At 40.9% G+C, this 27,699-nt stretch overlaps 1 protein-coding gene across 4 annotated transcripts in view; it reads right to left on the bottom strand.

The window, feature by feature from the left end:
* Positions 1 to 531: 531 nt before the first annotated feature.
* LOC147033195 (uncharacterized) overlaps positions 532 to 27,699 on the bottom strand; it is a 119,619-nt gene continuing 92,451 nt past the window's right edge. For 3 of the 4 annotated variants that reach the window (XM_085871321.1, XM_085871323.1, XM_085871322.1), the window contains one exon: positions 532 to 2,349. In XM_085871321.1, coding sequence (XP_085727447.1) covers positions 2,108 to 2,349 — 242 coding nt within the window. In that variant the 3' untranslated portion in view covers positions 532 to 2,107. Of the gene's footprint in view, positions 2,350 to 27,299; positions 27,416 to 27,699 lie in introns of all 4 variants that reach the window. The other variant, XR_015055472.1, reaches the window with a different exon arrangement.

Raw genomic sequence — 27,699 nt, 5'->3', positions numbered from 1 at the left:
TACGCCAAAACTTGGTGGATGAGTCGGTTAGGTGGCAAAACAAGAGGATTCAATTTTGGTTCAGGTGTGGATTCAGATCCCGCCTTTCGGTGGACGCAACATGTTAACTGCTCAGCCTGGCGGAGGTATGCACTCCACCAGGCTGAACCATTCAACCAAATTCCATTCGAGTTGGCCCACGTTTTGGTAAATAATTCCATTTAAACTACAACGTTTTATACGTATCTTTCTCATAATATGCACAAATTATTCTGTGTACATTGTACGTGCCGTCTGCAATAAAGTTGATCTATAGATCCCATGGTATATAATCCGAGAGTACCATTTCGTTCCCAGCACCTTGGCCTTAATTAATATGTATGAAGAGTTTGATTCCATATTTACGCAAAATTTGCTTTCTTCCAATCACTATAACACGCCGTTTCATGGATTCGGACGGGCAAACAAGCTTTGTTCCAAAATGATGTATGCGACATTTGCAGTCCAACAACACAATGGAGATATTTCGTTTTGGAATAACCCCCTGTCAGTCTGTAAACCTTGTGCTGCCCTCTGTCATTTAGCTCCTCCATGAGCCTAAACTAAAATATTTTAAAATCTTTATCTCCAATTTGAGGAGGGATATTCAAACAGAAGGGATTCCTACACCTTTCCTTATGCTCTTACATAGTTGACATGGTATCCCTTTTAATACACTCTGCACTTACACTATCATAACTACTACTGTTACTAACCGACCGAGCTATAAACTGTCATCCTGGTGTTTTACAAGCATCAATGTGTGTGCTGTCCCTCGGATGGATGTTAAACGGGCGTCTTGTCTACAATTTTTTTGTTGGTGGATGTGAAAGATCCCACGGTATCCTTCGAGGGGAGTAGGTGAGCTATTGCCGACACTGCGAACAAATTCCAAATTCCTGGACCTAACCTCCAGAGGGTATTGCATCACTCCACATGTTTCGATATATACTCCACATGCCCTCAGCCAATGATGCGACCCCGCAGACTTGCGCTGAATACAAAAGAAGAAGACTACTGCTTCGACTATTACTCGTACAGGGTGTTTCAAAAAAAAAAGTGGATTATTTGAATGTTGTATTGTTGGAAAATTACAAAAGGTAGCAAGTTCAGTGATACATTGATGTAAAGCATACACTATGCAATTTTCAAAGCACTCATTACACTGCTTGTAATTGACATTTTCAATGTGTGATCCATTTCTGTTCAAGTAGGCTTTGATCCTGACTCCAAAATTCTCCACAACTCGTCTGCAGGTGGCTGGAGTGGTAGCCTGATGGTAGTCCTCCACCTACTGCTTCAGGAAAACCAGGGTTCGAGGTTTGTTGGCATAAACTTGACCTTTGGCAGCATCTCAAAATAAAAAAATCAAATGGATTCAAATCTGGGTTGTGGAGCGCCCACTCATGTGCTGTGCCCAGGCTGATGACACGATTTCCAAACAGCTGGTGGATCAAGTCGATGGTTTCACCTGCAGTGTGCAATAGGGCACCATCCTGCATGAAGCATGCAAATTTGAGTTGGTTTAGAGACAGTAGTTGAGCGACATTAGCATGGAATCAGCGTAAGACCTCACGGTACCATTCGCCTGTCACCATCTTACCATTGGCGTCTTCAAACCAATACGGTCCCAGCAAACCCCTTCTGGCATTCAATGCACAGAAGCAATTGGACTAGGAGCCCTTGAGCGGCATCTCAGACACCTCCTCAAAAGGCTCAGCACCGCAGAAGATGTTGTTGTGATTGTTGACAGCCCCATTCAAATGGAAGTGTGCTTCATCACTGAACCACAAGAAGTTGATCCAATTTGGGTACCTTACCATTCGGTCACTAAACCAATCACACATTGTTACTTGGCTTGCCATGTCATTTGGAGTTAGTTTATGCCTTACAGATATGATGTAGGGGTAGAGCTTCAGTTCAGAAGTGAGAATGCACCACACAGATGAGGCTGAGATCGTCAGTGTTCAGGAACACCGACAATGGGATTTCTTTGGACTTTGGTTTGCAGAACCTATCACAAGATCAATGTTCCCTTGGTCCTTGGTCACACTTGGTGGGCAGCCACTGTTGCCTTTCTTTTGATTTTTCATGCTTCCATGTGCTTGGAAGTTATCGACAACCGCTGAATGCTCCCATTGGAAGGTCCATTACAGGTGTGAACATTGTAATAGTGACAGTATTCTTGGTGCACCTGCATATAGGATTTTGTCTCAAACCACAAAGTCACGATTTTCACCTTTTCATCCACTGTGAACACCATAGTTGATGTGGGGTCCGACTGACTACTTGTTAGAAATGGCACACCACCACCACCACCACCACCATGACCTGCAAGAGAGAAGGGATCATGGAGTATGGTAGTACTCCATATATAGAGGGATATGGGAAGAAATGGCCACCCATTCAAATGTGTACACAATGATACACTCATAAACTACTAAAGAGTGAAGTCATAAGCAATGAAAAGCTATAACTTTTATTCTCGAGCTTTTTCTGAATTACTAAGACTTAAAAAGTTGCCACAATACATCACTAAAGTACCACAAGGGGAAATCACTGAATTGCCAATTTGTCCTTCTTCCCCTTTAAAAACAATGTAAAACTGTAGCCCAACCTCCCTTAATAACTGCTGAAGCCATGATGGTGATTCTTATGCAAGGAAGTTACTTTGTCTCTGGGCGAGTGCACACAACCCAACATTTAAAAATATATCAAACATTGATCATTTTATTAGGAAATGTGGACTCAACCAAACAAGGCCAGGATCATTGGAGGGGGAAAAATGGACAGTGGACAGAACCATTCCAAAAGTGATATATATCCAAACCATCACCAAAATCAACTCAAACAAGTATTAAAACAATTTAATAACATCGATGGATTTAATCCACACCAAATTAACAAAATATATAAAACATTAAGCATTTTATTACTTTAAAAAATTGCATGTGAAAAATAAAATTTTAAAATATATAAAACACGTGAGAGCAAAGGCCACCGCTTCCGCTTAAGGGATATGTATAAAATTTGGCGGCATGAGGAGAAAAGAGGGGGAGATTGTTAATGTGATATTCATCACAGCCTATATAGATGCTGAATACTGAATAATATACACCAACATATGAAGAGAAAGATGAAAATATAAATGCAAAATGCAAAGCCCGTCCGCATTCAAAATGTATAGCTTTTTATATTCAGTCGTCTTCTTCTTTTATTTTGACGGGTGCAGGAAGGCACACATGCCAACACCGAGCTGGAGATAATTTTATATATAGTTTAAGTATTTTATGAAAACAAATCGAATTTACAAATCGACACACTCACCCCCCCCCCACCTTTTTTTATTTTTTTATAAGTTATTTATAAGTTTATCATCTGCTGAGGATGCTACATGGATTGCAAAACAAGCCAAGGTAGGTATGCACTTAGAGTGACGATAAAGCAGCAAACATAGTGTGCTTACTTGACTTTATATCACATGTACTAGATACACATGTTGATCTGAATTGTAGTACCATGGAATACTGCAGTATCACGGAGTACGGTAGTATCATGGAGTATTGCCATACTCCATATTATCCAGAACGAAATGTATAAACATTAAGCATTTTATTACTTACAAAAAAATTGCAGAAACAAGAAAAAATAAGTTCGAATTGTGAACATACCCCATGGGAGTTCATTCGTACAACTCTTAGGTGAGTGATAGCACGGACGACGGATAGTTCTGAAATTTGGTAAGATTTTCATTGCATCAGAAAATGAAACCAGAACACCTCACAAGAGTGAGGCTAGTTTCATATCACCATTTGCGACTTAATTTTGCATTGGGCATCGCCCAGCGCATTTAGGTTTTTTTTTATAACGATCTTAAGAAAATGGACCAAAAGGGCCGTTTCTCGCCCCAAAGGGCCAGAATCGCACTTTGGGCTCAGTTAATGCCTGGGGAATGGTCTCTAGAATATACCTGTCAAGTTTGGTTCGGTTCTGTCCACTAATAACCGAGAAATAACAATTTTAAGAAGATGGGCCGAAAGGGGCGTTTCTTGGCCCAAAGGGCTGGAATCACACTTTGGGCTCAGTAAGTGCCTGGGGAATGTTCTGTAGAATATACCTGTCAAGGTTGGTTTGGTTCCGTTCACTAATAACCGAGAAATAACAATTTTAAGAAAATGGGCCAAAATGGGCCGTTCCTCAGCCCGAAGGGCCGCAATCGCACTTTGGGCTCAGTTAGTGCCTGCACATATGTGTCTAGTATATGCCTGTCAATTTTCATCGAATCCTGTTCACGAATAATGGAGAAATAGACGTTCAAATGAACTGTACACAAGAAAAGAGAGAACTCGACGGTGCTTAAGGCCCGGTCACACCTTGACGTTTTAGCCAGCGATGGCAACGTATTAAAATGTATCTAAAACGCTGGCTTACGTTGAACTTTTGATGTTTTTTTTAAAGATTCGGACGTATTCATAGTGACTTGGTCTTATGAATAACGCATTGGTAACGGACACAGAACGTTTCGTTGTGTTATAGATAACTTATACCAACGAATGCTGAACCTGTTGTCGGCCTACACAACCGATGCCCAACGATAGTCTAACTTAGGCATAGCGCGTTGCACGCATCGCCGACGATGTCGTGACGTAGCCTATTAAAAGGCTGACGCACAATGATTCGAATCATAACAGCCGTAGAAATGGAAGTGACAACATCGCGGTCACACCTTGGCGATCTTGCCAGCGTATGCCGACCTAAGAAAAATGTGTCGAAAACGTTGGGGAACGTCAAATACGGTATGAGTAAGTTTGGTATACGTGAGTACAACGCTAAAGTACGCTATCATACGTCGTAGTAAGTAGAGTACGTCAAGAAATTTTAAACATGTTCAAAATTTTACGACGTACTCAGCGTATGACACACGTTCTGCATGCGATGGGGATAGGTTGTACACACGATATGTGGACGCTTACACATGTCCACAAAGGCTACTTATAAGCTACTCATAAGTCGAAACACGTCGCGGTAATGTCTTTTTTACGCGAAACTTATTTCTAACTTATGTTTGACGTGCTTTGAACCAATTCTTTACGTAGTCCCAACACACATCGACGTATGTAGACGTATTCCAATAACGTCTTCCGGTCGACAAAAAAAAAAAATTAACGTGTTTCTAGCTTACAACTGCCATATAAAGACGTGTTCCCAGCGGTTTTGGGAATTGGTATATAAAAATGGTGTTCATAAAAGGGGAACCCAACAGTGTTTTCGAGCCCTTTTTGAGTCGATGTCCATGTCAGCAGTAACAGTATCAGTATCAGTATCAGTATTAGTATTAGTATTAGTATTAGTAGTAGTTTGTTCATGTTGGCAGTAGTAGGTGAGTGTGAGGGGGAGGGTGTGGGTTATGATGGATCGTCCTTGCGTTTAACGATTTAACGATTTAAATGATAAACTCAACGATTTAAATGGCTGCATCTCCACTATTGAAAGTCGACGCTTGTGCTCAACAATTGGATTTTTTTTTACACTCAACGACTTTTAAACGGTACCACTCAGCCATTTTCATTTTTTACAATGAACGATTTAAATTGCTGTCACTCGCCTTTGTTTTTTGACGCTGGCGCTCGGAAATTTTAATCGTTTCTATTGAACGTGCTAAATCGCTCAAACCCCACTATTGAAAGTAGACGCTTGCGCTCAACAATTGGATTTTTTTTACACTCAACGACTTTTAAACGGTACCACTCAACTATTTTCATTGTTTACAATGAACGATTTAAATTGCTGTCACTCGCCTTTGTTTTTTGACACTGGGGTTTGGAAATTTGAAGCGTTTCTTCTGAACGTGTTAAAACGCTCAAACTCGACTATTTTAAATAGACGCTGCCGATGGACAATTGGAATCATAGCCAAGCTAGACATCGAAGTGTGAACATCCTCGTCATGCCGAAGAAAAGTTTGAAGAATGCTGCAAATAAGTGTCCTGGCCGTGGCCGTGGACGCTGACGCAAGGACGATCCATTATACCGACGTCTTTCAGCCTATGAGTAACTTAAAAGTAACGTCTGTCGATGTGTGGCAACGATCGCGTAACGTGCCAACAACACGTTAATCATAGGTTAGAAATAAGTTTCGGGTACGCTAAACATTACCTCGGCGTGTCTCAACTTATGATTAACTTACAAGTAGCATGTGTTGACATCTGTCAACGATCGCAGACCGTGCATACAACCTGTGGCCAGCGTAGCGGAACGTGTGAGTCATACGCCGGCATACGTCGTGAAATTTCAAGCATGAAAAAATTTGAGGACAACCAAAAAGTACAACGTTTAAAGCCAGCGTACAACGACGTATGGCAGTGTTTTTCAGCGTGCTCTCAATGTTATCAAAACTTACCCATAATGTATTCAACGTGTGCCAGCGTTTTAGAAAAAAAATTCAAAAATTGGCATACGTTGGCTAAAACGTCAAGGTGTGACCGGGCCTTTAGACCCAGTGGGGTGGAAGACCCAACGGGGGTAAAAACATTTTGAGAAAAATGCAAAAACATAGAGGGATGAAATTACAAAAGAAAAACCAAACAAGGTAGGAATGACACCACATTACGATGCCACAATATGACAACACAATCCTCGTCTGGTTTAGCATCACGATATCTTTTGACATTTTTCTTTTGTTGTGGGATTGTGATGGAACAACAACTTCAAACTGCTTATAGCCAATTGAAAAGGAACATTAGTACGTGTTAAAATGTTGATGGGAAATACTGCAAACATTAGTATTGCATTGATCATTAGTATTGTATTGAACATTACAATTGTATGGAATGTTAGTATTGTATTGAACATCAGTATTGTATTGAAACATCAGTATTGTATTGAAACATCAGTATTGTATTGAACGTTAGTATTGTATTGAACGTTAGTATTGTATTGAACGTTAGTATTGTATTGAACATCAGTATTGTATTGAACATTGGTATTGTATTGAAACATTGGTATTGTATTGAACATTAGTATTGTATTGAAACATCGGTATTGTATTGAACATTAGTATTGTATTGAAACATCAGTATTAAATTGAACATTAGTATTGTATTGAAACATTGGTATTGTATTGAACATTAGTATTGTATTGAAACATCGGTATTGTATTGAACATTAGTATTGTATTGAAACATCAGTATTAAATTGAACATTAGTATTGCATTGAAACATCAGTATTATATTGAACATTAGTATTGTATTGAAACATTAGTATTGTATTGAACATTAGTATTGTATTGAAACATTAGTATTGTATTGAACATTAGTATTGTATTGAAACATTAGTGTCGTATTGAAATATTAACAATAGTATTAGTGTTGTATTGAAACGTTAGCATTGGCATTATTATTGTTTTGAAACATTAACATTGGCATTAGTATTGTAATGAACATTAGTATTGTATTGAACATTAGTATTGTATTGAAACATTAGTATCGTATTGAAATATAACAATAGTATTAGTGTTGTATTGAAATGTTAGCATTGGCATTATTATTGTTTTGAAACATTAACATTGGCATTGGTATTGTAATGAACATTTGTATTGAAACGTGGATGGGAAGGACTTCTTAACTGCCCTTCATCCTTATGTACTGTCCTTAATCCTATTTTCTGATGATCCCAACCTTTTTTTCTCACGGTGATGTCAATATTTTATTGGATACTCTCAATGTGGAAATTCAGCATGCATCTGAGTGATTCAAGGCAAATAGATTGTTATTAAATATAAAGAAACTAATTTTTATCTTTTTCAGCAACTCAAGTTCAGGTCTGTCGAAAGTTGTACATGGTAATCTTGTCACCCACTTCCTGGTCCTCTTTTATTTCAAATGCCAGGCTCGACAGCTCAAAGGTGAGTGTGCATACCTCAAAGATATCCCACCGGTCTCTGTGCTTCCTCATCCTATTTTATTTTATGATATAAGTTTATAATTCATTGAAAAATATTTATTGGACTCATAATTGAAGAAGAATTGATTATGAAAATGCATAAAAGATACTTATGCAAATAGATTTCTCAAAATATTTGTCATAAACACTGTATGTTATAATATTGTTTTTTTTCTAAATCAGTTTTTCTTCAATTGTATATCTATATACAGTATGTCGTCGACTTACGATCTATGCGACTTACGACTGATCGACTTTATGACCACTTTACGACCACGACCACTTTATGACTTTATGACCAGACTGCTCCGCGTGTCCGCCCACTCAGACTGCTCAGTTTCCGCCCCAGCATCCGCCCCATTGCTGCGTGTTAGTGTGGTCTCGGTAAAATTTTTTACTTCAAACCCCCAAGATGTCGACCAAGAGGAAATTATCTTCTACTCCTCAACCTGCCAAGAAGGAAAGAAAGGCCATTGATCTCACCACGAAAATGCAGGTGATCAAACAGTACGAAGGAGGAAAGAAAGTGAATGCGATTGCACGTGATCTTAAGTTATCACACTCTACTGTGTCGACGATTTTGAAAGACAAAGAAAGGATTCGTGAAGCTGTGAAAGGTTCTGCACTCATGCGATCGACAATTATAACAACGCAACGGACCGGGCCTATCCACGAAATGAAGAAATTGCAAATATTAAACCAATGTATGTTTTTGCAAATATTAAACCTATTGTACTGTAGTAGTGCAGTGTTTGACTTGAACAAAGAAAATGTTAATAAAATATGACTTACAGATGATTATTATATCATTATACAGTATAATATACATGCGGTAATTTTTGCATAGGCCTATAGACTATAAATAAAGGTAAAAATAAAGGTTGGCCGACTTACGACCAAATCGACTTACGACTGGTCGGTCGGAACCGATCGTGGTCGTAAGTCGACGACTTACTGTATATATATATATATATATATATATATATATATATATATATATATATATATATATATATATATATATATATATATATATATATATGTATATACATGTATATATATGTATATACATATATATATATATATACATATACATATATATATATATATATATATATATACATATATATATACATATATATATATACATATATATATATATATACATATACATATATATACATATATATATATACATATATATATATATATATATATATATATATATATATATATATATATATACAGTCAAAGCTCGTTACTATGCCACCCGTCGGGACCGAGCAAAAGTGGCATAGTTGCGAGAGTGGCATAGTAACGAGATTTTGTAAAAACGGCCTTATTTTCTCAAGTTACCCATCTGTAGTTAATCTTTAGACAAAATTTATTCCAGCAAGTAAAAGGCACGACTGTTGTATAAGCTAAGCGAACGGAGAACATACACACACTAACAGAGTTCACACACTAACATATGGCATGGCGAGAAATTCACGACACACAAAGCTTTCAAGAATCGTCGGCTGGCGCATCTTCTTTCGGCGGATCTCGTGCATCTCGTTGTCTAGCCGATCGCACGCTTGCATCACACCGGGCTTCCCGCTTCTCTGCTGCATGAACTTCCGGACGGTGCTACAAGCGCGCTGGGCTTCCTCGAACGGAACGATTTCCTCCTCGACAGTTACCTCATCATCTTCGCTTTCCACCGGCTCCTCACTGCACAGAATCTCCTCCGCAATCTCCTCCAGCGTGAAATACCCGCCAGTCGCGAGGCGCTCGTCGGCTTCGAGAAAGTCAGACAGCTCGATCTCCTCGTTCTCGTGCATCTTTTCCTCGGCAGGCAGAGCTTCCCAGATGTCGGGCAGCTCCGCATCCTGTGGCTCAGTTTGGATCTCCTCTTCGATGAACTTGGCCTTCGCGAAACAGTTCCTGATCGTCGACTTGCCGACCTGCTCCCAAGCACGCCGGGCGACGTGTAGAGCGTCGAGCAACGTGAACTTGAACTCCTTTCCCTCGTCTATGGCCTCAAGCCGGCGGCATAGCAGGAGCTTCTTGTAGTGGCGCTTGAGGTTCTCTATGATTCCCTGATCCATTGGTTGCGAATTGGCTGTCGTGTTGGGTGGGAAGAAGACCAGTTGGATGTTGTTCAGCTCGAGCTCGGGAGGGTGGCCAGAGAACTTATCGAGACAGACCAGCACTCTGCGTCCCTGCTGGCCGAGTCGTCCGTCCCACGCACGCAACATCTCCTCGAAAAGCTCCGCCGTCATCCACGCCTTCGAGTTCGCCTTGTACTTAACCGGGATCTCTTTGTTCTTGAAGGCACGGGGTTTCTTGGAATTGCCAATCACCAGAAGAGGGAACTTCTCGCTGCCGCTCATGTTTGCCCCAACCAGAAGAGTGATCCTTTGCTTGCTTTTCTTTCCTCCAGTACACCGCTCTCCCCTGAAAGCCATGGTCTTGTTCGGAAGCAGCTGCCAGAAGAGTCCAGTCTCGTCCAGGTTGAAGACGTCGTCTGCGGAGAACTGCCCGAGTAAGGGCCGGAGAACCTGTTGTTGCCACTCAAGAATGGATTGCGAATCCACCGCTCCAGCTTCGCCCTGCACTGTCTTGAACGTGATGCCGTGGCGCTTCTTGAAATTGCCCAACCAACCGTCGCTCGCCATGAAGTCTGGGATGTGCATCAGCTCGGCCAGTTTAATCGCCTTCTCCTTGATCAGATCGCCGCTGACAGGCACATTCTTTCCTCTTGATTGCTTCAGCCACATGAGCACTCCCTCATCAAGCTTCGGGTCGTGAGCCTGCGTCAACTTCATGTGCTTCGATGGAAATCCAGCTTTGATTGCAGCCTCGATTGCATCCTTCTTGCTGAGAATGCCCTTCACGGTGGTTCTCTTAACTTCGACGCCCCATTTCTTGCTAATCTCCCTGGCCAACTTGGACTGATTCGGCTCCTTCTTCGCGGCATCGATGATCTCCTTCTTCTCCTTCAGCGTAAAGTCGGTTCGCTTGCGTTTCTGAGCTGACATTATGGGCTGAATTTGAAAAAAAATGATGTCACTGTTGTACGTGTGCCTGCGTGTCTGTGTGTGTGCTCGCGCTTTTTTGTGTCTCGTTGTGCGTGTTGTGATTGGCTTGTTGTGGCTGGCATCGGGGAGAAGAATCGCGTGTTTTGACACAGTCTGACTATGCACGTACGTATTGAGTTATGTTGTGCGCAGCTGGGCTGTAGTTCGTCGCTTCGCCTTTGGACGTGAGTGTGATAATCGAGCACTGCGCAATACAGACTTTTTCACGACTCGTGCCTTTTAACAGTCACACAGTAGTGGCATGGTAGCGAGAGTAGGGGGTGGCATAGTAAATTTATTTTGTATTGAATTTTGTCGGGACCGAGCAAAAGTGGTATCATAGCGAGAGTGGCATAGAAGCGAGGTGGCATAGTAACGAGCTTTGACTATATATATGTATATATACATATAAAGCCTGGTGTTGGCACAGTGGTAAGGGCAGCAGCTTGGGATCCCAAAGGTCCTGAGTTCAAGCCCCGTTGTGCCACTGAATTAATACACCAGGGGGTTGACTCAGCCTGTCATCCTTCCGAGGTCGGCGAAATGAGTACCAGTATACTGGGCCCGGTGTATACCCCGGTTAAAATTGGTGTACCATATCCCTGTGTCGTAAGAGGCGACCAGGGTTGCGTCAGGAAGGGCATCTGGCATAAAACATGTGCCAAATCACTATGCGGATCATACGGATGATCCGCTGTGGCGACCCCTAACGGGAGCAGCCGAAAGAAGAAGAAGAAGAAGAAGACATATATATATATATATATATATATATATATTTTTTTTTTATATATATATATATATATATATATATTGTTACGGTTCTAGGAACCGTATACATACATACAGTTGGCCCGAAGTCAGTTATTCCGTTAAGTATATCTGTATAGTAGATAGAATCCCTCCTTGATTTTGGTGGGAAATTAAAGGGGTGCATTGCGATGTTTTTTTAGTGAGATAAATAAAACTTTATATCCCCTCCATCATTAACCACAGTACCTTCCTCTCACATGGGCTGAACCAACGCTTGTTCGCCTACGCACCCAACCGGCGACTCGCTGTCCGAGGCAAAATCCTCTTGCAGTAGTTCCTTTTTGGCGAGTCCACACGTGTGCAGTGGGCAGGCTTCCCGGTATGGCCGAAATCTCCGCCCAGAAAGGGCGGCCCCATGGAAGCCCCGTCCAATCAGGGTGAACAGTGACGTCAGCTTCACCAAGGCCCCTCCCCACTGAGGGTGATCTATAAATTACGACACCATCCTCAGGGTAGAGAGCAGAGAGTGAGAGCAAGTGAGCTGGAAAGTGAGTTGTCTGGTGAGCTGGAAAGTGAGTTGTCTTGGGAGTAAGCTGGAAACCTTGGGATCTCCGCCTCAGACTCCGCTCTACTCTACCCGGGCTCCTTCGCCGACCAGGTCTCCATGCAGGCGGCCGTGGACCAAGCCGTACGATCATTGCCAGGTGCCGCACCACGGAGCATTCCTTTTCCCGGAACTCAGGTACCGAGAACTGCGACCTCAACTCCCTCCCTGGCTGAAAAAGTCCTTTGCCATTCAACTGGGTTTATTTTTTCCGAGTGTGTGTCTGAGTGTGTGGCACCGTCTTTAAGTAGAATCTGTATAAGTTATTCGAACCTTGTAAATCTTGCCTGTATTATTCCCGCGACATGTCTGCTCTGTGTCTGCTTTATAAGTTGCTGTAAAATTGTCACACTACATCTTTCTCTCATCTTCCCCTGCATAACACCCCAATAAACCTGTTACCTGTACCACATAACTTTCCTCGCTTTAGTGTAAATAAATTATTGTAGAAATGTTCCCAGTTCATTTTTGTCTTTTCCTTCTTTGGTCCAGCATGGTTCGGATCTGAGTTTTAGCCGGGTCTTTATTCCCGATATTCTGTTCATTCTAGCCGGTACGTCCGTGGTAGTTCCGTTCGGCTGCATCCGAACCGGAAAGGTAGTTGGTTGTTGGTAGAGTGATCCGGTTCGAGCAAGATGTACCGAGGGCGTGTTTCCCTGGTAGATGACACCGCGGGGTTAATTAGGTAAATGGGTTCTAGACAAAAAGACCCTACGCTACGCGGTGGAGGTATTGGCATCCACGGTTGGTTAAGATACGTCGATTCCCACAAGACTCTCCGGAATTGAAGGCCGTCACTCACGGATAATTCCGTGATGCGGCAGGTCGCTTAACCAACCGTGGACGCCAATAACTCAACCGCATGACCTAGGGTTCCTCCCGTCTATTGGTTAATTGAGTTACCTAATTAATCACGTGATTTCATTACCGGGGAACCATGCCTTCGGTACGCCTTGTCCAAACCGGATCACTCTTCCAGATCGGATACACTGCCAAGGATGTACTGGCTAAAAGGAACGGATCGTTGGGAATAAAGTACCGGCAAGAGTAGGATTCGGACCATGCTGGACCAATGGGAGAAAAGACAAAGACGAGTAGGGAACATTCCTATTAATAATAATAATTTATTAAGCAGGCAAGGACGCCATCCTTGCGGTCCGGTTCATCACGTATGTCCACAAACATAAATCACACATACCACGTATGTCCTACAATGAATAGGATTTTGAAGGGAGGGTACAAAAAAAAGATTTATTGGGGTATGTAACGCAGGGAAAGAGGAGAGAGGTGTGGAGTGCGACAATAATACAAGCAACTTACGAAAGCATACACAGAGCAGACTTGACGCGAGATTAATAACAGTAACAATAATAATGATCCTCTTCAGACTTACTTAGCAGACAGATTCCAGCACACTCAGACACACACAGAAAGAAAAACCCCAATGAGAAGGGACTTTTGCAGCAATGGAGGGGTTGAGGTTATGCTCTCGGTACCTGGGCGTTTCGGGGGAGGGGTGCTCCATGGTGCAGTACCCGACAGTAGTCGCCTTGTCTCTGGCCCAAACCATACGTGTGGAGCCTGTGTTCTGAAGGAGGAGCTTGAGTGGAGAAGGGCGGAGTCCAGAGGGCGAGGGTGGAGTAGTGGGCGGGACCAGGCAGGAGGCGGTTCGTCGAGGCGACACGTGGGCGGAGTCGAGAAGCAGGAGTCGAGGTCGTGTTGGCGGAGATGAGAAGCAGGAACACACCGCGTGAAAACACTCACACCAGTCACACATACCACACCACACCACCCAGACGGAGGAGCTTCTCCATCTTTTATAGAGCCCGAAGCTCGGGAGGGTCATGCCGAATTTGTCGTCATCGCCAGAATCGGGCGCTTTGATTGGCCCCGATCCGTCACGTGGTCCGCCAGCTTGGGCTGGGTTTTGGGTCGATGTTGGTGCAGCAGATCCTCCACGGCAGCGCGGCAGCCCACCCACCTTACAGCGAAAATGCATGTGACTCGCTGCACATGTCGGGTTTCGGGTAGATGTTCGTGCAGCAAGCAGATTTACCTCAGGAGTGATCGGAAGGGAGGGTACCATGGGTTGTTGTGGAAGCTCAAAGCGACAGTCCAGCACCAAGCACACGTCACGGATTTTGCCTCAGAAAAGAAAAGAAGAGTGGGAATGAAATGGAGGGGAAAATGACTTAATAACCCCAACTTTCGATCATCGCAATGCACTCCCCGTTGTCCCACTAAACAAAAGGAAGGGGTCTATCCACACGTATATTAATGGCATAACTGTCTTGGGACACCTCTCTGTTGCATGCATGCAGTTCCTAGAACCGCAACAATATATATATATATATATATATATATATATATATATATATATATATATATGTATATATATGTATATATATGTATATATATATGTATATATATATATATATATTTGTATTTTCTGTCTGTCTGTCTGTCCATCGATAGAATGTGCCCCATGGGTAGTAACCCCATCATATTGCATACCATTGGAATCCTCTTGGCAAATGGAGATGCAAGAAAATATTTTCAAACATTCAGGGTAGGGGGTTCAGGGTGTGGGGAAGACCCCAATTCTCTCTATAAATGTGTATCGTATAGCGCCACCCGGTGGTAGGCGGTATTACAAATAAACTTCTTCTTGCTAAACTCTAAACTCCTTCCGCACAAGGTGCAAGTACCTCTGCTGGTATACTATATTCCATCTTGATGTTGTCTCAACTGAATTACTGCATATTTGCTTGGGGCAACTCCTTAAAACTTAGAGCTGGACAAAATCTATCCATCAATTGAGACCATACTCTGTTCAGAGTGTTGGTGCTGCCGAAGCAGTCTCCTTGGCCATCCATCCATTGGGACCATACTCTGTGCAGAGCGTTGGTGCTGCCTAAGCAGTCTCCTTGGCTATTGGGTACAATCCTGGACAGGTCACCACTCCGACACAGGATACCAGCAAGCTGATACTCATTTTGCCGACCTCAGAAGGATGACAGGCAGAATCAACCCCACCTGGTATTACTTCAACAGTCGAGTGGGATTTGAACTCAGGATCCTAGGATCCCAAGACCACCACCCTAACCAGCGAACACCAGGCATGGACAAAATATTGGGGTTACACAAAAGGGTCATCAGAATTATATGCGGTGAAGGTTCACAAGCACATTCAAATATTCTTTTTATGATAATATGGTTCCGAAAATAGAAGAACGACACAATTTTTATATGGTCTTACTAATGTTCTGGCTAAATCTAAATGAGATGCCCCAGAAACTTGCTCAAACTTTTCTTTAAAATAAAGTCATTCATAATTACCCAACAAGACAAGCTGATATGTACCATTGACAACAAACTGGAATGGCACTTGGTAGCGCACATACCTCTGCCAGGCTGAACAGTTTACATTTTGGATCCCTCTGAGAGGCCGAATCTGGATCCGTACCTGAATCAAAATCGAATCAGCCTGTTTTTGTCACTGAACCAACTCATCCACAACTTTTTGAAATATCATGCCATACAGTACATTATATCGTTTTGGCCCCATCTCTCAATGGTGAAGAATCACTTTAAAAATACTAAAAACTCTTGCAGCCGGATCTTCACTGAAATTGAGTCAGTTCGTCCTCGTCACACACCCAACCAGTCCACTAAGTTTTGTCTGAATCAGTCCATAACTTTTTGAGATATCCTGCTCACAGACAAACAAACAGACAGACAGGGGTGAAAACATAACCTCCATCCACCTTCAGTGACTGAGTTTACAAGAACTTCCTTTTCAAACAAAACTCATATTTATACTGGACCAAAGTTATGGAATTCCCTTGAAGTGAGCCTGAGGCAAAGTATTGGTGTTACTATCTTCAAACACAATCCCAAAAGTTTATTATTAGCGAGGTATATAACAAATTGATGTAGTTATCACTGGTAATAAATGAGTTATGAGTCATATTGTGATGACAATGCAAAATTATTGCGGACCAGCTGATTCCTCCTCCTACACCCCCATTGGCTTTGGACCCTTGAGCCGACACCATTTTCCCCACCAGCACGAAGCAGCATCATCTATCTGCCATCCAAGGGCAAGCTTTATATTTACTTATTCATCCTGCAATTTTGATGTGTTCTTGCTTCTCCCTCCTCTCACCTTCCTTCCCTCCATTGTAAAAAAAGATGCATGGCAATAGAGGGGGTTAAGAAATCATTTGTTCGTGTTGTATGTCCATCCTGCATAGAAGTTCGGACAATATTGTACCACGTATGTGTTTTGTTATTGGCAGTAAGACGATTATTAAATTATTTGGCCAGTTGGTGAGCCTGCCTTCTTGGTCTGTTGTTTCTGTGGGAAAGCAAGATTAAAAAGGGCAGGCGTAAGTTTGCTCAAAACCGAGGCCAGGTGACTTTTCAAGTGCTTTATTTGAATCGACCAATCGTGCTGCTCATTAGCCCGTCCACAACGCAGTCGGAGACAAGAGTTTTGCAATTGCATCTGTGTGTTTATGTGTGTCAGTCCAGGCTATAACATTTTTTTTAATTTTTTTTACCATTTGAGTTTTTGTCATCAAATTTTCCACAAATCATTCTTACGAGAATATGGAGAACACTAATTTTATAAAATTTACTCTTTTTTATCTGTTTTCGTCGTTTAGTTTAGAGTACAAAGCTTAGAGAACAATGCCTCTCTACAAATAAACAGGCTATCCTAATAAAGATACCACCGATCATCACAAACAAAAAGTTTCGTCAAGGTTAGTCAAAGCAGATTCAGATGGGCTTTACATTTTGAGATGCTTTCTCGTTAGTTTTGGAATTAAATCTCACACAGCATGACCATAGTCTTTCAAGACCCAGACACTGACAATAAACGTTGGTGCTGATTGAATACACACATATCTATCGTAGTAGGGAGGAATCCCATTGAACATTGCTGAAAATGAAAATACCTGAAGATGTGATATCACAAATGTGACTCTCCAAAGAGAAAAGATTGAGTCAAAAACTCAGATATCTAATCAACTATCCATTTATTCACACTAGTCTGCAACATGACATGTACAAGATGTATACTTGCCATTTTTGTTTATTTTACTTTGGGAATATTTGCTGTTCGGTTTGACCAAATATTTGTACATTGTCGAACTTTGTTCCAAACTCAATCCCACTCCTGCAACAAGATGATTTTGCTGCATGGTCTGCAGAACAGGAAAAGAAAAATAAACAACTACTGAAATCACTAAAACATGAACTTCGAACACACTTACTCTCACCCACATTCCTACTGTCTCTTCAATATGAATACCGGGAAAGTTTGAGAAAGTTTCAATGTCTCAAGCTCAACGTCTTCACCATCACCTGGGTGCTTCACCACTTGGATGAACTCCTTGCAAACAGTCCTTTTCTTGACACATTTCAGCCCATCCGTGTATACGAACAGCACATGGAAATTTCCCAGACTAAAACATTCATTCTTTTTTCTCCAACATGTTTGTGCAACAATGTTGGATGAATTTTTTTTTTTTTACAAACTATGGTTTTTACAATTTAACCTTGAAACTGAACAAACACTGGTGTTTTTTTTTTTCCTACATCTCTATCAGGCAGATAACCTTTCACACACCTCATACAAGGCATTTATATAGTGCTGGCAGGATATCCTAAAGTTTGTGCACTTGTCTCTTCCACACTTCCACACATTTACAATTGCACTTCTCTCTTTGCTGTCTAGTCTTGGCTAGAATCGTGACCAGCTACAAATTGTCGATCTGGTGTTTTATATGCAGGGTGATGCATCAATGTGTACAGTCTCTTGAATGGACGTTAAAACTGCATTCCCCGTAGTAAGTTAATTAGAGGACGTTAAATTAATTGGTGGCTGTTGAAGATCCCATCGTGTCCTTTGTGTAAAGAACACAAGTTATCACCGTGCCATGAACAAACTACAAATTCTTGCCACATTGGATCATACGTTGAGCTTGCCCTCGTCTATTTGCAGAAAGCAAAAAAAAATTTTTTTCTTCCTATTTTTTGGCTATTTTTATTTTATTTTGGGTATTTCAGTGCTATTTAAAACATTTTTTACCCCCCCCCCCCAAAAAAATAGCAAATAGATAGGTTTCCTTTCCAATTTTAGACATATATATTTTTTACTATTCTGGAGATTTCAGTTGTTGCAGTGTGATTTTGGTACCGAATTTTTTTCCTGACTGTTTTTTTTTCAAAATTTTGTTGCTATTTTTTCACTATTTTTTCCATACTTTGTTGTTTTACACCAAATTGTTTGCTATTTTTTCATTATTTTTCTGTACTTTTTTGTTTTACCTTTGTCGGAGTGGCAACCTGTCCAGGATTGTGCCCAATAGCTAAGGAGACTGCTTAGGCAGCACCAACGCTCTGCACAGAGTATGGTCCCAATGGATGGATGTTTGTTTTACACCAAAGTGGTTGCTATTTTTTCACTATTTTCTTAGACTTTGCTTCCTCACACCAGATTTGCTGCTATTTTTTTAACCTTGTTTTTTTACACCAAAATGGTTGCTGTTTTCCCCCAATTTGTTTTTTTTCAAAAACTGCCTATTTAAAACATTTTTCTCTTATTTATTTCATTTTTTTTTGTTCGAAACTGGTGATTTAAAATATTTTTTTCTCTTTTTTAAATTTTTTTTGCTCCAAAACTCACTATGTAAAAATTTTTTTCCTCCTTTTTTTGTTTCAAAACACCATTTAAAACGTATTTTTGAAAATGGGGAAAAATAGATTTTTTTTTTAACCTCCACCACTGAAGATGAAGGCGGTTACGTTTTCACCCCTCTCTATTTGTCTGTCTGTGTGCAGATATCTCAACAAGTTGTGGACAGATCTGGATGAAATTTGGTGGGCAAGTTGGGTTTGGGTGTGTGAAAAGGGCAAACTTATTAGATTTTGGTGAAGATCCGAATCCGGATCCGGTTACGAGAATTTTTTAGTGATTCTTCACCATTGAGGGAAGGGGCGACAAATGATATATAGCATGATATCTCAAAAAGTTGTGGACGAAACTTGGTGGACACCTTAAGAACTTATTCAATTTTGGTGAAGATCCAATTGCAGATCTGATAATTTTTAAAGCGATTTTTTTACCATTGAGAGATAGGGCCAAAATCGATTATATCGCATGATATTTCAAAAACATATTGGGCCCGATATGTTCTCGTGGATCAGGCATTACGTGGCGAAGGTATGCACTCCACTGAGTGTCCCTCCAGTTGTATTTGTTTTGTTTTTTTTACCATCGCCGAAGGAGAGGGTATTGCATTTGGGTCCGTTTGTCTATTTGTTTGTTTGTTTGTCTGTCTGTCTGTTTGTCCGCACAGAACTTTCGTGTTTTTCTCTGCAACCGCTTGTCGGATTGAGACAAAATTTTCACCATTGGTGCAACTACTCATGTAGAATGTTTTTATGATAATTATGACGTCATACGTCACGTGACGTCACGTCACGACGTCACGCAGCCATATTGGAAAAACAGAAAAACGTTGGACCTCTGTATCTCTGAAACCGCACCAAGGAAAAAATTGAAACTTGGCACATAGCAAGTACTCCTTATGGAGAATGAGAGTGATTTTTATGATGTCATAGATGTCCTCATTATGACGTCATAACTACATATGTAGAAAACCACATCCGATCAGTATGAAAATTTTTGAGGGTCATCTCGGGATAAAATAGTCCACAGAAAAAGCAATTTGTAATGTCATCGGTCACGTGATTTGGCCAGTTGCGGTGGCAAGCCAGTTTAGGACAGACTTGGGCAGAAAACGTTCTCCAGACACCCAACAAGAGGGTGGAAATATTAGGGTAGTAGTAGTGGTCTTAGTAGCCATTCAAGTCATTTTTATGCACTGAGCTGATATTTAAAAGAAGAGGCAAACTTTAATGTTGAATACCCTGCTGTGAATTGTTATTACATCTTCACGTGATTGGTAATGAATGACTTTGGAAAGGGATGCAGGAGTTCGACTCAATGTCATACAGTATTTCCAAGGAAAGGTGATCAAGTGGGTAAAGCCTTGTTGTCCTCACTGTTGTGTGTTAATTCCCTTGGCTGCCCGGTGGAAATTTTCACACCCTGTGATTGTAGAGTTGATCTGTCAGGGATTGGTCTCTGACCACAGAGATGTTCACAACTTGTGAATGCCCTGATGATCTATCAAGAGTGTGGGCTTCCACCATTTGAGGCAGACAAAGAGAACATGACACACTCTTGTAACTGACTTTGGCAGTTCTATGTCATGGCTTTCGGTTTTGGAAACCCCAACAACTTTTGCACAGCTCAGTGAATGTGTGTTTCTAGCTCGCATTGGAACTAAGACAACACAGATATACCTTGATGACCCCCTTGCTTACGAAAACACTTTTCAGCATAAAGTGCAGAGGTTACCAAGTGGCGGTTTTAGTCATATCCTGCCTGGCATTGATTTTAGGAAAAGGCATCCCACGAGTTAACAAAATAATACCATGCTATCCTGTGACCATGATCGTAGAAGCAACAGAAAATATTCTGAGACATAAAATGGGAAAATAAATACACAGAACAAGGGATGGAATCAACGGAATGTCCATCAAAGTATGCTAACCTTCCACACCCGATTGTTGTAAATGCTTGGGACATGCTGGCACATGTTAAAGCATACAAGCTTGTGAGATGCTGGCACATGTTAAAGCGTACATGCTTGTGAGATGCTGGCATTTGTTAAAGCATACATGCTTGTGACATGCTGGTACATGTTAAAGTGTAAATGCTTGTGACATGCTGGCACATGTTAAAGTGTAAATGCTTGTGAGATGCTGGTACATGTTAAAGTGCACATACTTGTGAGATACTGGCACATGTTAGAGTGTACAAGCTTGTGAGATGCTGGCACATGTTAAAGCAAACATGCTTGTGAGATGCTGGCACATGTTAAAGCATACAAGCTTGTGACATGCTGGCACATGTAAAAGAATACAAGCTTGTGAGATGCTGGCACATGTTAAAGCATACAAGCTTGTGAGATGCTGGCACATGTTAAAGCATACACGCTTGTGACATGCTGGCAGATGTTAAAGCATACAAGCTTGTGAGATGCTGGCACATGTTAAAGCATACAAGCTTGTGAGATGCTGGCACATGTTAAAGCATACATGCTTGTGAGATGCTGGCACATGTTAAAGCATCCATGCTTGTGACATGCTAGCACATGCTAAAGTGTAAATGCTTGTGAGATGCTGGCACATGTTAAAGCATACAAGCTTGTGAGATGCTGGCACATGTTAAAGCATACACGCTTGTGACATGCTGGCAGATGTTAAAGCATACAAGCTTGTGAGATGCTGGCACATGTTAAAGCATACAAGCTTGTGAGATGCTGGCACATGTTAAAGCATACATGCTTGTGAGATGCTGGCACATGTTAAAGCATCCATGCTTGTGACATGCTAGCACATGCTAAAGTGTACATACTTGTGAGATGCTGGCACATGTTACAATGTTCAAGCTTGTGACATGCTGGCACATGTAAAAATGTGCAAGATTGTGAGATTCTGGCACATGTTGAAGTGTACATACTTGTGAGATGCTGTCACATGTTAAAGTGTACATACTTGTGAGATGCTGGCACATGTTACAATGTACAAGCTTGTGACATGCTGGCACATGTAAAAGTGTACATACTTATGAGATGCTGTCACATGTTAAAGTGTACATACTTGTGAGATGCTGTAACATGTTAAAGTGTACATACTTGTGAGATACTGTCACATGTTAAAGTGTACATACTTGTGAGATGCTCGCACATGTTAAAGTGTACATACTTGTGAGATGCTCGCACATGTTAAAGTGTACATACTTGTGAGATGCTGGCACATGTTAAAGTGTACATACTTGTGAGATGCTGGCACATGTTACAGTGTACAAGCTTGTGACATGCTGGCACATGTAAAAGTGTGCAAGATTGTGAGATTCTGGCACATGTTAAAGTGTAAATACTTGTGAGATGCTGGCACATGTTACAGTGTACAAGCTTATGACATGCTGGCACATGTAAAAGTGTACAAGCTTGTGACATGCTGGCACATGTAAAAGTGTGCAAGATTGTGACTTGCTGGCACATGTAAAAGTGTACAAGCCTGTGACATGCTGGCACATGTAAAAGAATACAAGCTTGTGAGATGCTGGCACATGTTAAAGCATACAAGCTTGTGAGATGCTGGCACATGTTAAAGCATACATGCTTGTGACATGCTGGCAGATGTTAAAGCATACAAACTTGTGAGATGCTGGCACATGTTAAAGCATACAAGCTTGTGAGATGCTGGCACATGTTAAAGCATACATGCTTGTGAGATGCTGGCACATGTTAAAGCATCCATGCTTGTGACATGCTGGCACATGCTAAAGTGTAAATGCTTGTGAGATGCTGGCACATGTTAAAGTGTACATACTTGTGAGATGCTGGCACATGTTACAATGTTCAAGCTTGTGACATGCTGGCACATGTAAAAATGTGCAAGATTGTGAGATTCTGGCACATGTTGAAGTGTACATACTTGTGAGATGCTGGCACATGTTAAAGTGTACATACTTGTGAGATGCTGTCACATGTTAAAGTGTACATACTTGTGAGATGCTGTCACATGTTAAAGTGTACATACTTGTGAGATGCTCGCACATGTTAAAGTGTACATACTTGTGAGATGCTGGCACATGTTAAAGTGTACATACTTGTGAGATGCTGGCACATGCTAAAGTGTAAATGCTTGTGAGATGCTGGCACATGTTAAAGTGTACATACTTGTGAGATGCTGGCACATGTTAAAGTGTACATACTTGTGAGATGCTGGCAGATGTTAAAGCATACAAGCTTGTGAGATGCTGGCACATGTTAAAGCATACAAGCTTGTGAGATGCTGGCACATGTTAAAGCATACATGCTTGTGAGATGCTGGCACATGTTAAAGCATCCATGCTTGTGACATGCTGGCACATGCTAAAGTGTAAATGCTTGTGAGATGCTGGCACATGTTAAAGTGTACATACTTGTGAGATGCTGGCACATGTTACAATGTTCAAGCTTGTGACATGCTGGCACATGTAAAAATGTGCAAGATTGTGAGATTCTGGCACATGTTGAAGTGTACATACTTGTGAGATGCTGGCACATGTTACAATGTACAAGCTTGTGACATTCTGGCACATGTAAAAGTGTACATACTTGTGAGATGCTGTCACATGTTAAAGTGTACATACTTGTGAGATGCTCGCACATGTTAAAGTGTACATACTTGTGAGATGCTGGCACATGTTAAAGTGTACATACTTGTGAGATGCTGGCACATGTTAAAGTGTACATACTTGTGAGATGCTGGCACATGTTACAGTGTACAAGCTTGTGACATGCTGGCACATGTAAAAGTGTGCAAGATTGTGAGATTCTGGCACATGTTAAAGTGTAAATTCTTGTGAGATGCTGGCACATGTTACAGTGTACATACTTGTGAGATGCTGGCAGATGTTAAAGCATACAAGCTTGTGACATGCTGGCACATGTAAAAGTGTGCAAGATTGTGAGATTGTGGTACATGTTAAAGTGCACAAGCTGAGTGGTTTATAAACATCTCAACTGTTTGTTTTTGAAGATATGACGTTTTCAGTGTTGATTGCCTGTTTGTAAGAAGGGGCTGTTTGTGTGTGGCTAGTTTGTTGGTTCGCATTGGAATAGGCTATTTATGTTGATTGGTTATTTGTGTGGACAGGCTGTGAGGATATATTGTTTGTGTGAATCCTTGATAGACTGTTTGTGTGAACAGACTGTTTGTAAGTAAGTATAGGCTGTTTGTTTGAAAGGATAGGCTGTTTGTAAGAATAGGCTGTTTGTTTGTAAGGATAGGCTGTTTGTAAGTCAGGATCTAGGCTGTTTGTAAGTAAGGATAGGTTGTTTGTAAGGATCTAGGCTGTTTGTAATTAAGGATAGGCTGTTTGTTTGTAAGGATAGGCTGTTTGTTTGTAAGAATAGGCTGTTTGTAAGGATAGGCTGTTTGTTTGTATGTACAGGCCGTTTATTTGTAAGGATAGGCTGTTTGTAAGTCAGGATCTAGGCTGTTTGTAAGTAAGGATAGGTTGTTTGTAAGGATCTAGGCTGTTTGTAAATAAGGATAGGCTGTTTGTTTGTAAGGATAGGCTGTTTGTTTGTAAGAATAGGCTGTTTGTAAGGATAGGCTGTTTGTTTGTATGTACAGGCCGTTTGTTTGTAAGGATAGGCTGTTTGTAAGGATAGGCTGTTTGTTTGTATGTACAGGCCGTTTGTTTGTAAGGATAGGCTGTTTGTAAGTAAGGATAGACTGTTTGTAAAGATAGGCTGTTTGTAAGGATAGGCTGTTTGTGTGTAGAGGCTGTTTGTAAGTAAGGATAGGCTGTTTGTTTTGATGAGAGGTTGTGTGCTGAAAGGAGAGGCTGTTTGTTGGTCAGGGCAGGCTGTTTGTTTGTATGTATAGGCCGTGTGTTTGTAAGGATAGGCTGTTTGTAAGTAAGGATAGACTCTTTGTAAGGATAGGCTGTTTGTAAGTAAGGATAGACTGTTTGTAAGGATAGGCTGTTTGTAAGTAAGGATAGACTGTTTGTAAGGATAGGCTGTTTGTAAGTAAGGATAGACTGTTTGTAAGGATAGGCTGTTTGTAAGGATAGGCTGTTTGTAAGTAAGGATAGGCCGTTTGTTTTGTTGAGAGATTTTGTGCTGAAAGGAAAGGCTGTTGGTTGGTAAGGATAGGCTGTTTGTTTGTAAGGATAGACTGTTTGTAAGGATAGGCTGTTTATAAGGATAAGCCGTTTGTTTGTAAGGATAGGCTGTTTGTTTTGATGAGAGGTTGTGTGCTGAACGGAGAGGCTGTTTGTTGGTCAGGGCAGGCTGTTTGTTTGTATGTATAGGCCGTGTGTTTGTAAGGATAGGCTGTTTGTAAGTAAGGATAGACTGTTTGTAAGGATAGGCTGTTTGTAAGTAAGGATAGACTGTTTGTAAGGATAGGCTGTTTGTAAGGATAGGCTGTTTGTAAGTAAGGATAGGCTGTTTGTTTTGTTGAGAGGTTTTGTGCTGAAAGGAAAGGCTGTTGGTTGGTAAGGATAGGCTGTTTGTTTGTAAGGATAGGATGTTTGTAAGTAAGGATAGACTGTTTGTAAGGATAGGCTGTTTGTAAGGATAGGCTGTTTGTGAGGATGGGCTGTTTGTAAGTAAGGATAAGCCGTTTGTTTGTAAGGATAGGCTGTTTGTTTTGATGAGAGGTTTTGTGCTGAAAGGAGAGGCTGTTTGTTGGTCAGGACAGGCTGTTTGTTTGTTAGCATAAGCTGTTTGTTTGTAAGGAGAGGCTGTTTGTTTGTTTGTATATGCTAGTTGTTTGTTTGTAGGCTGTTTGATTGTAAGGATGGACTATTTGTTTGTTAGGACAGGCGACTTGTTTGTTATGATGGTCTGTTTGTTAGAATAGCCTGGCTGTTTATTATGATTGGCCGTTTGTGAGGATAATCTGCTGTTTGTTAGGCCAGGCTGTTTGTCATTGATAGATTTGAATAAGTGTCAATATGTTGTGTTGTTAGAGTGAGTCGTTGACGACGACAGATCTTGCCTTGTTGGCATGTTTGTATCTCTGAGGCTTTGAAATCCAAAGCAGAAGGATCATTGGCAAGGATATTTATCACAAGTGAAGCATTGAGTGTACTGGTTGTGAGTAGAGGCTGTTTGTGTTGATTTGCTCTTCTCTTTTTTTGTTGCATTCTCTGCAGTATCTGGAAGTCGGTAGGATTTCCTATGTCAGGATGGTATGGGCACTCCATATGCTTAATACAACACAAATCCTCAAAAAAATCTACCAAGATAAAAACTTATAAACTTACTTGCTGAAGTTCGCAGAATTGCCCGTGGGAATTAAATACAATATGTATTTAAATATTTTCTGGATGAAAAATTGGGGAATGTCGGTCTTGTGGTCTCGTATGACTTACCAACCTTGGGCGTTGAAAAATGTGCTTGGACCACTTTCCCCTCTTTTAACTTCTTTTCATTAATTATATTTTTAAAAATGTGACAAATCAAGATACAACCTCAACATATCTTCACAAAACATATCACTCAATCTTTCACAGGAAAATTCCAGGCAGTGTGTAACATACTCGCTTGAGGCCTGAACGCGGTGTTATAATAAACCTGTGTGAAGCAATCTTTTTAATAACAGGCACACGTGTAAACACTAAAAAATAAATTTGTGTTGGTGACAACAAATCACTACAACCTCAACGTACAAGCTTCACAATACATATTACTTGATTGCTCCCGGAAAAAAAAAATGCAGGCATTGGACAAAACACAAGACCCGATCGAGGCCTCTCGGCCAATTATTTGATTTTAATTTTTTTTAATTCTTCATCTTTTTTTATCCAAATATAGCCCTCGACCTTCCTCTGGATGAAAGCGGAGGCCATGCAAAGTTTGGTTCCACTGGTTCTTGCAGGGTCCGAAAGCATAAATGAACAAACAAACTTTCTTTTATATATATATATATATATATATATATATATATATATATATATATATATATATATATATATATATATATATATATATATATATTAGATATAGTACCTGCCAGTCATCTGCAGAGAATTTCACATCAAACAACACTCATGAAGCTCTTGCACATCATCACTGAGCTACAAAACTGACAGACCCAAAATAGCCCCTTTGTAATTTCCTTTACCTCATTATTCATCTGTTCAGGAAGCCTAACTCAAATGACTTGGTACTTGGATTCCACTGAATTTTACAGTGTGAACGTCCATAAGACTCCTCAAAAAATTTTCACAACTTGAAAGGATTCCACAAAGTATAGGTATAGCTGCATACCTATTTGGTGTGGAAGAGAAGACAGCCGAGACGTTAGGATTTTGAGTCCATTACATTATTGCCTCGCCCAACGGTTCCTCTTCGTAACCACCAAAAAATTCCCCTGCCAGAAATCCCTACAGGAAATAATCACCGGATGAACCAAAGCTAAAGCATATTGACATGTTGATAAATCAAATGCAAAATAATTCCGCAACACTACTCACTCACTCCCTCCTCCCCCGAGTGGGTTTATCAAATCAAAGGTACAGACAAAGTACATAATGGTGTACAGAATAAGAGATGTAGTCTGCCATGTAAAATAAAAGTCACAGCAAAGATAAATGGCCAACAAGCAAAATGTACTCCATAAATATCGTGCTGGGAAGTGTACGTGATGCTCAGGGCAAGTCGTATGTGG

Source organism: Eptatretus burgeri, chromosome 2, assembly GCF_056783735.1.
Source record: "Eptatretus burgeri isolate ZD-2024b chromosome 2, Ebu_testis_v1, whole genome shotgun sequence".
Lineage (NCBI taxonomy): Eukaryota > Metazoa > Chordata > Myxini > Myxiniformes > Myxinidae > Eptatretus > Eptatretus burgeri.
Note: the sequence above shows the minus strand (reverse complement) of the source record. Positions and strands in the feature narration are given on the sequence as shown.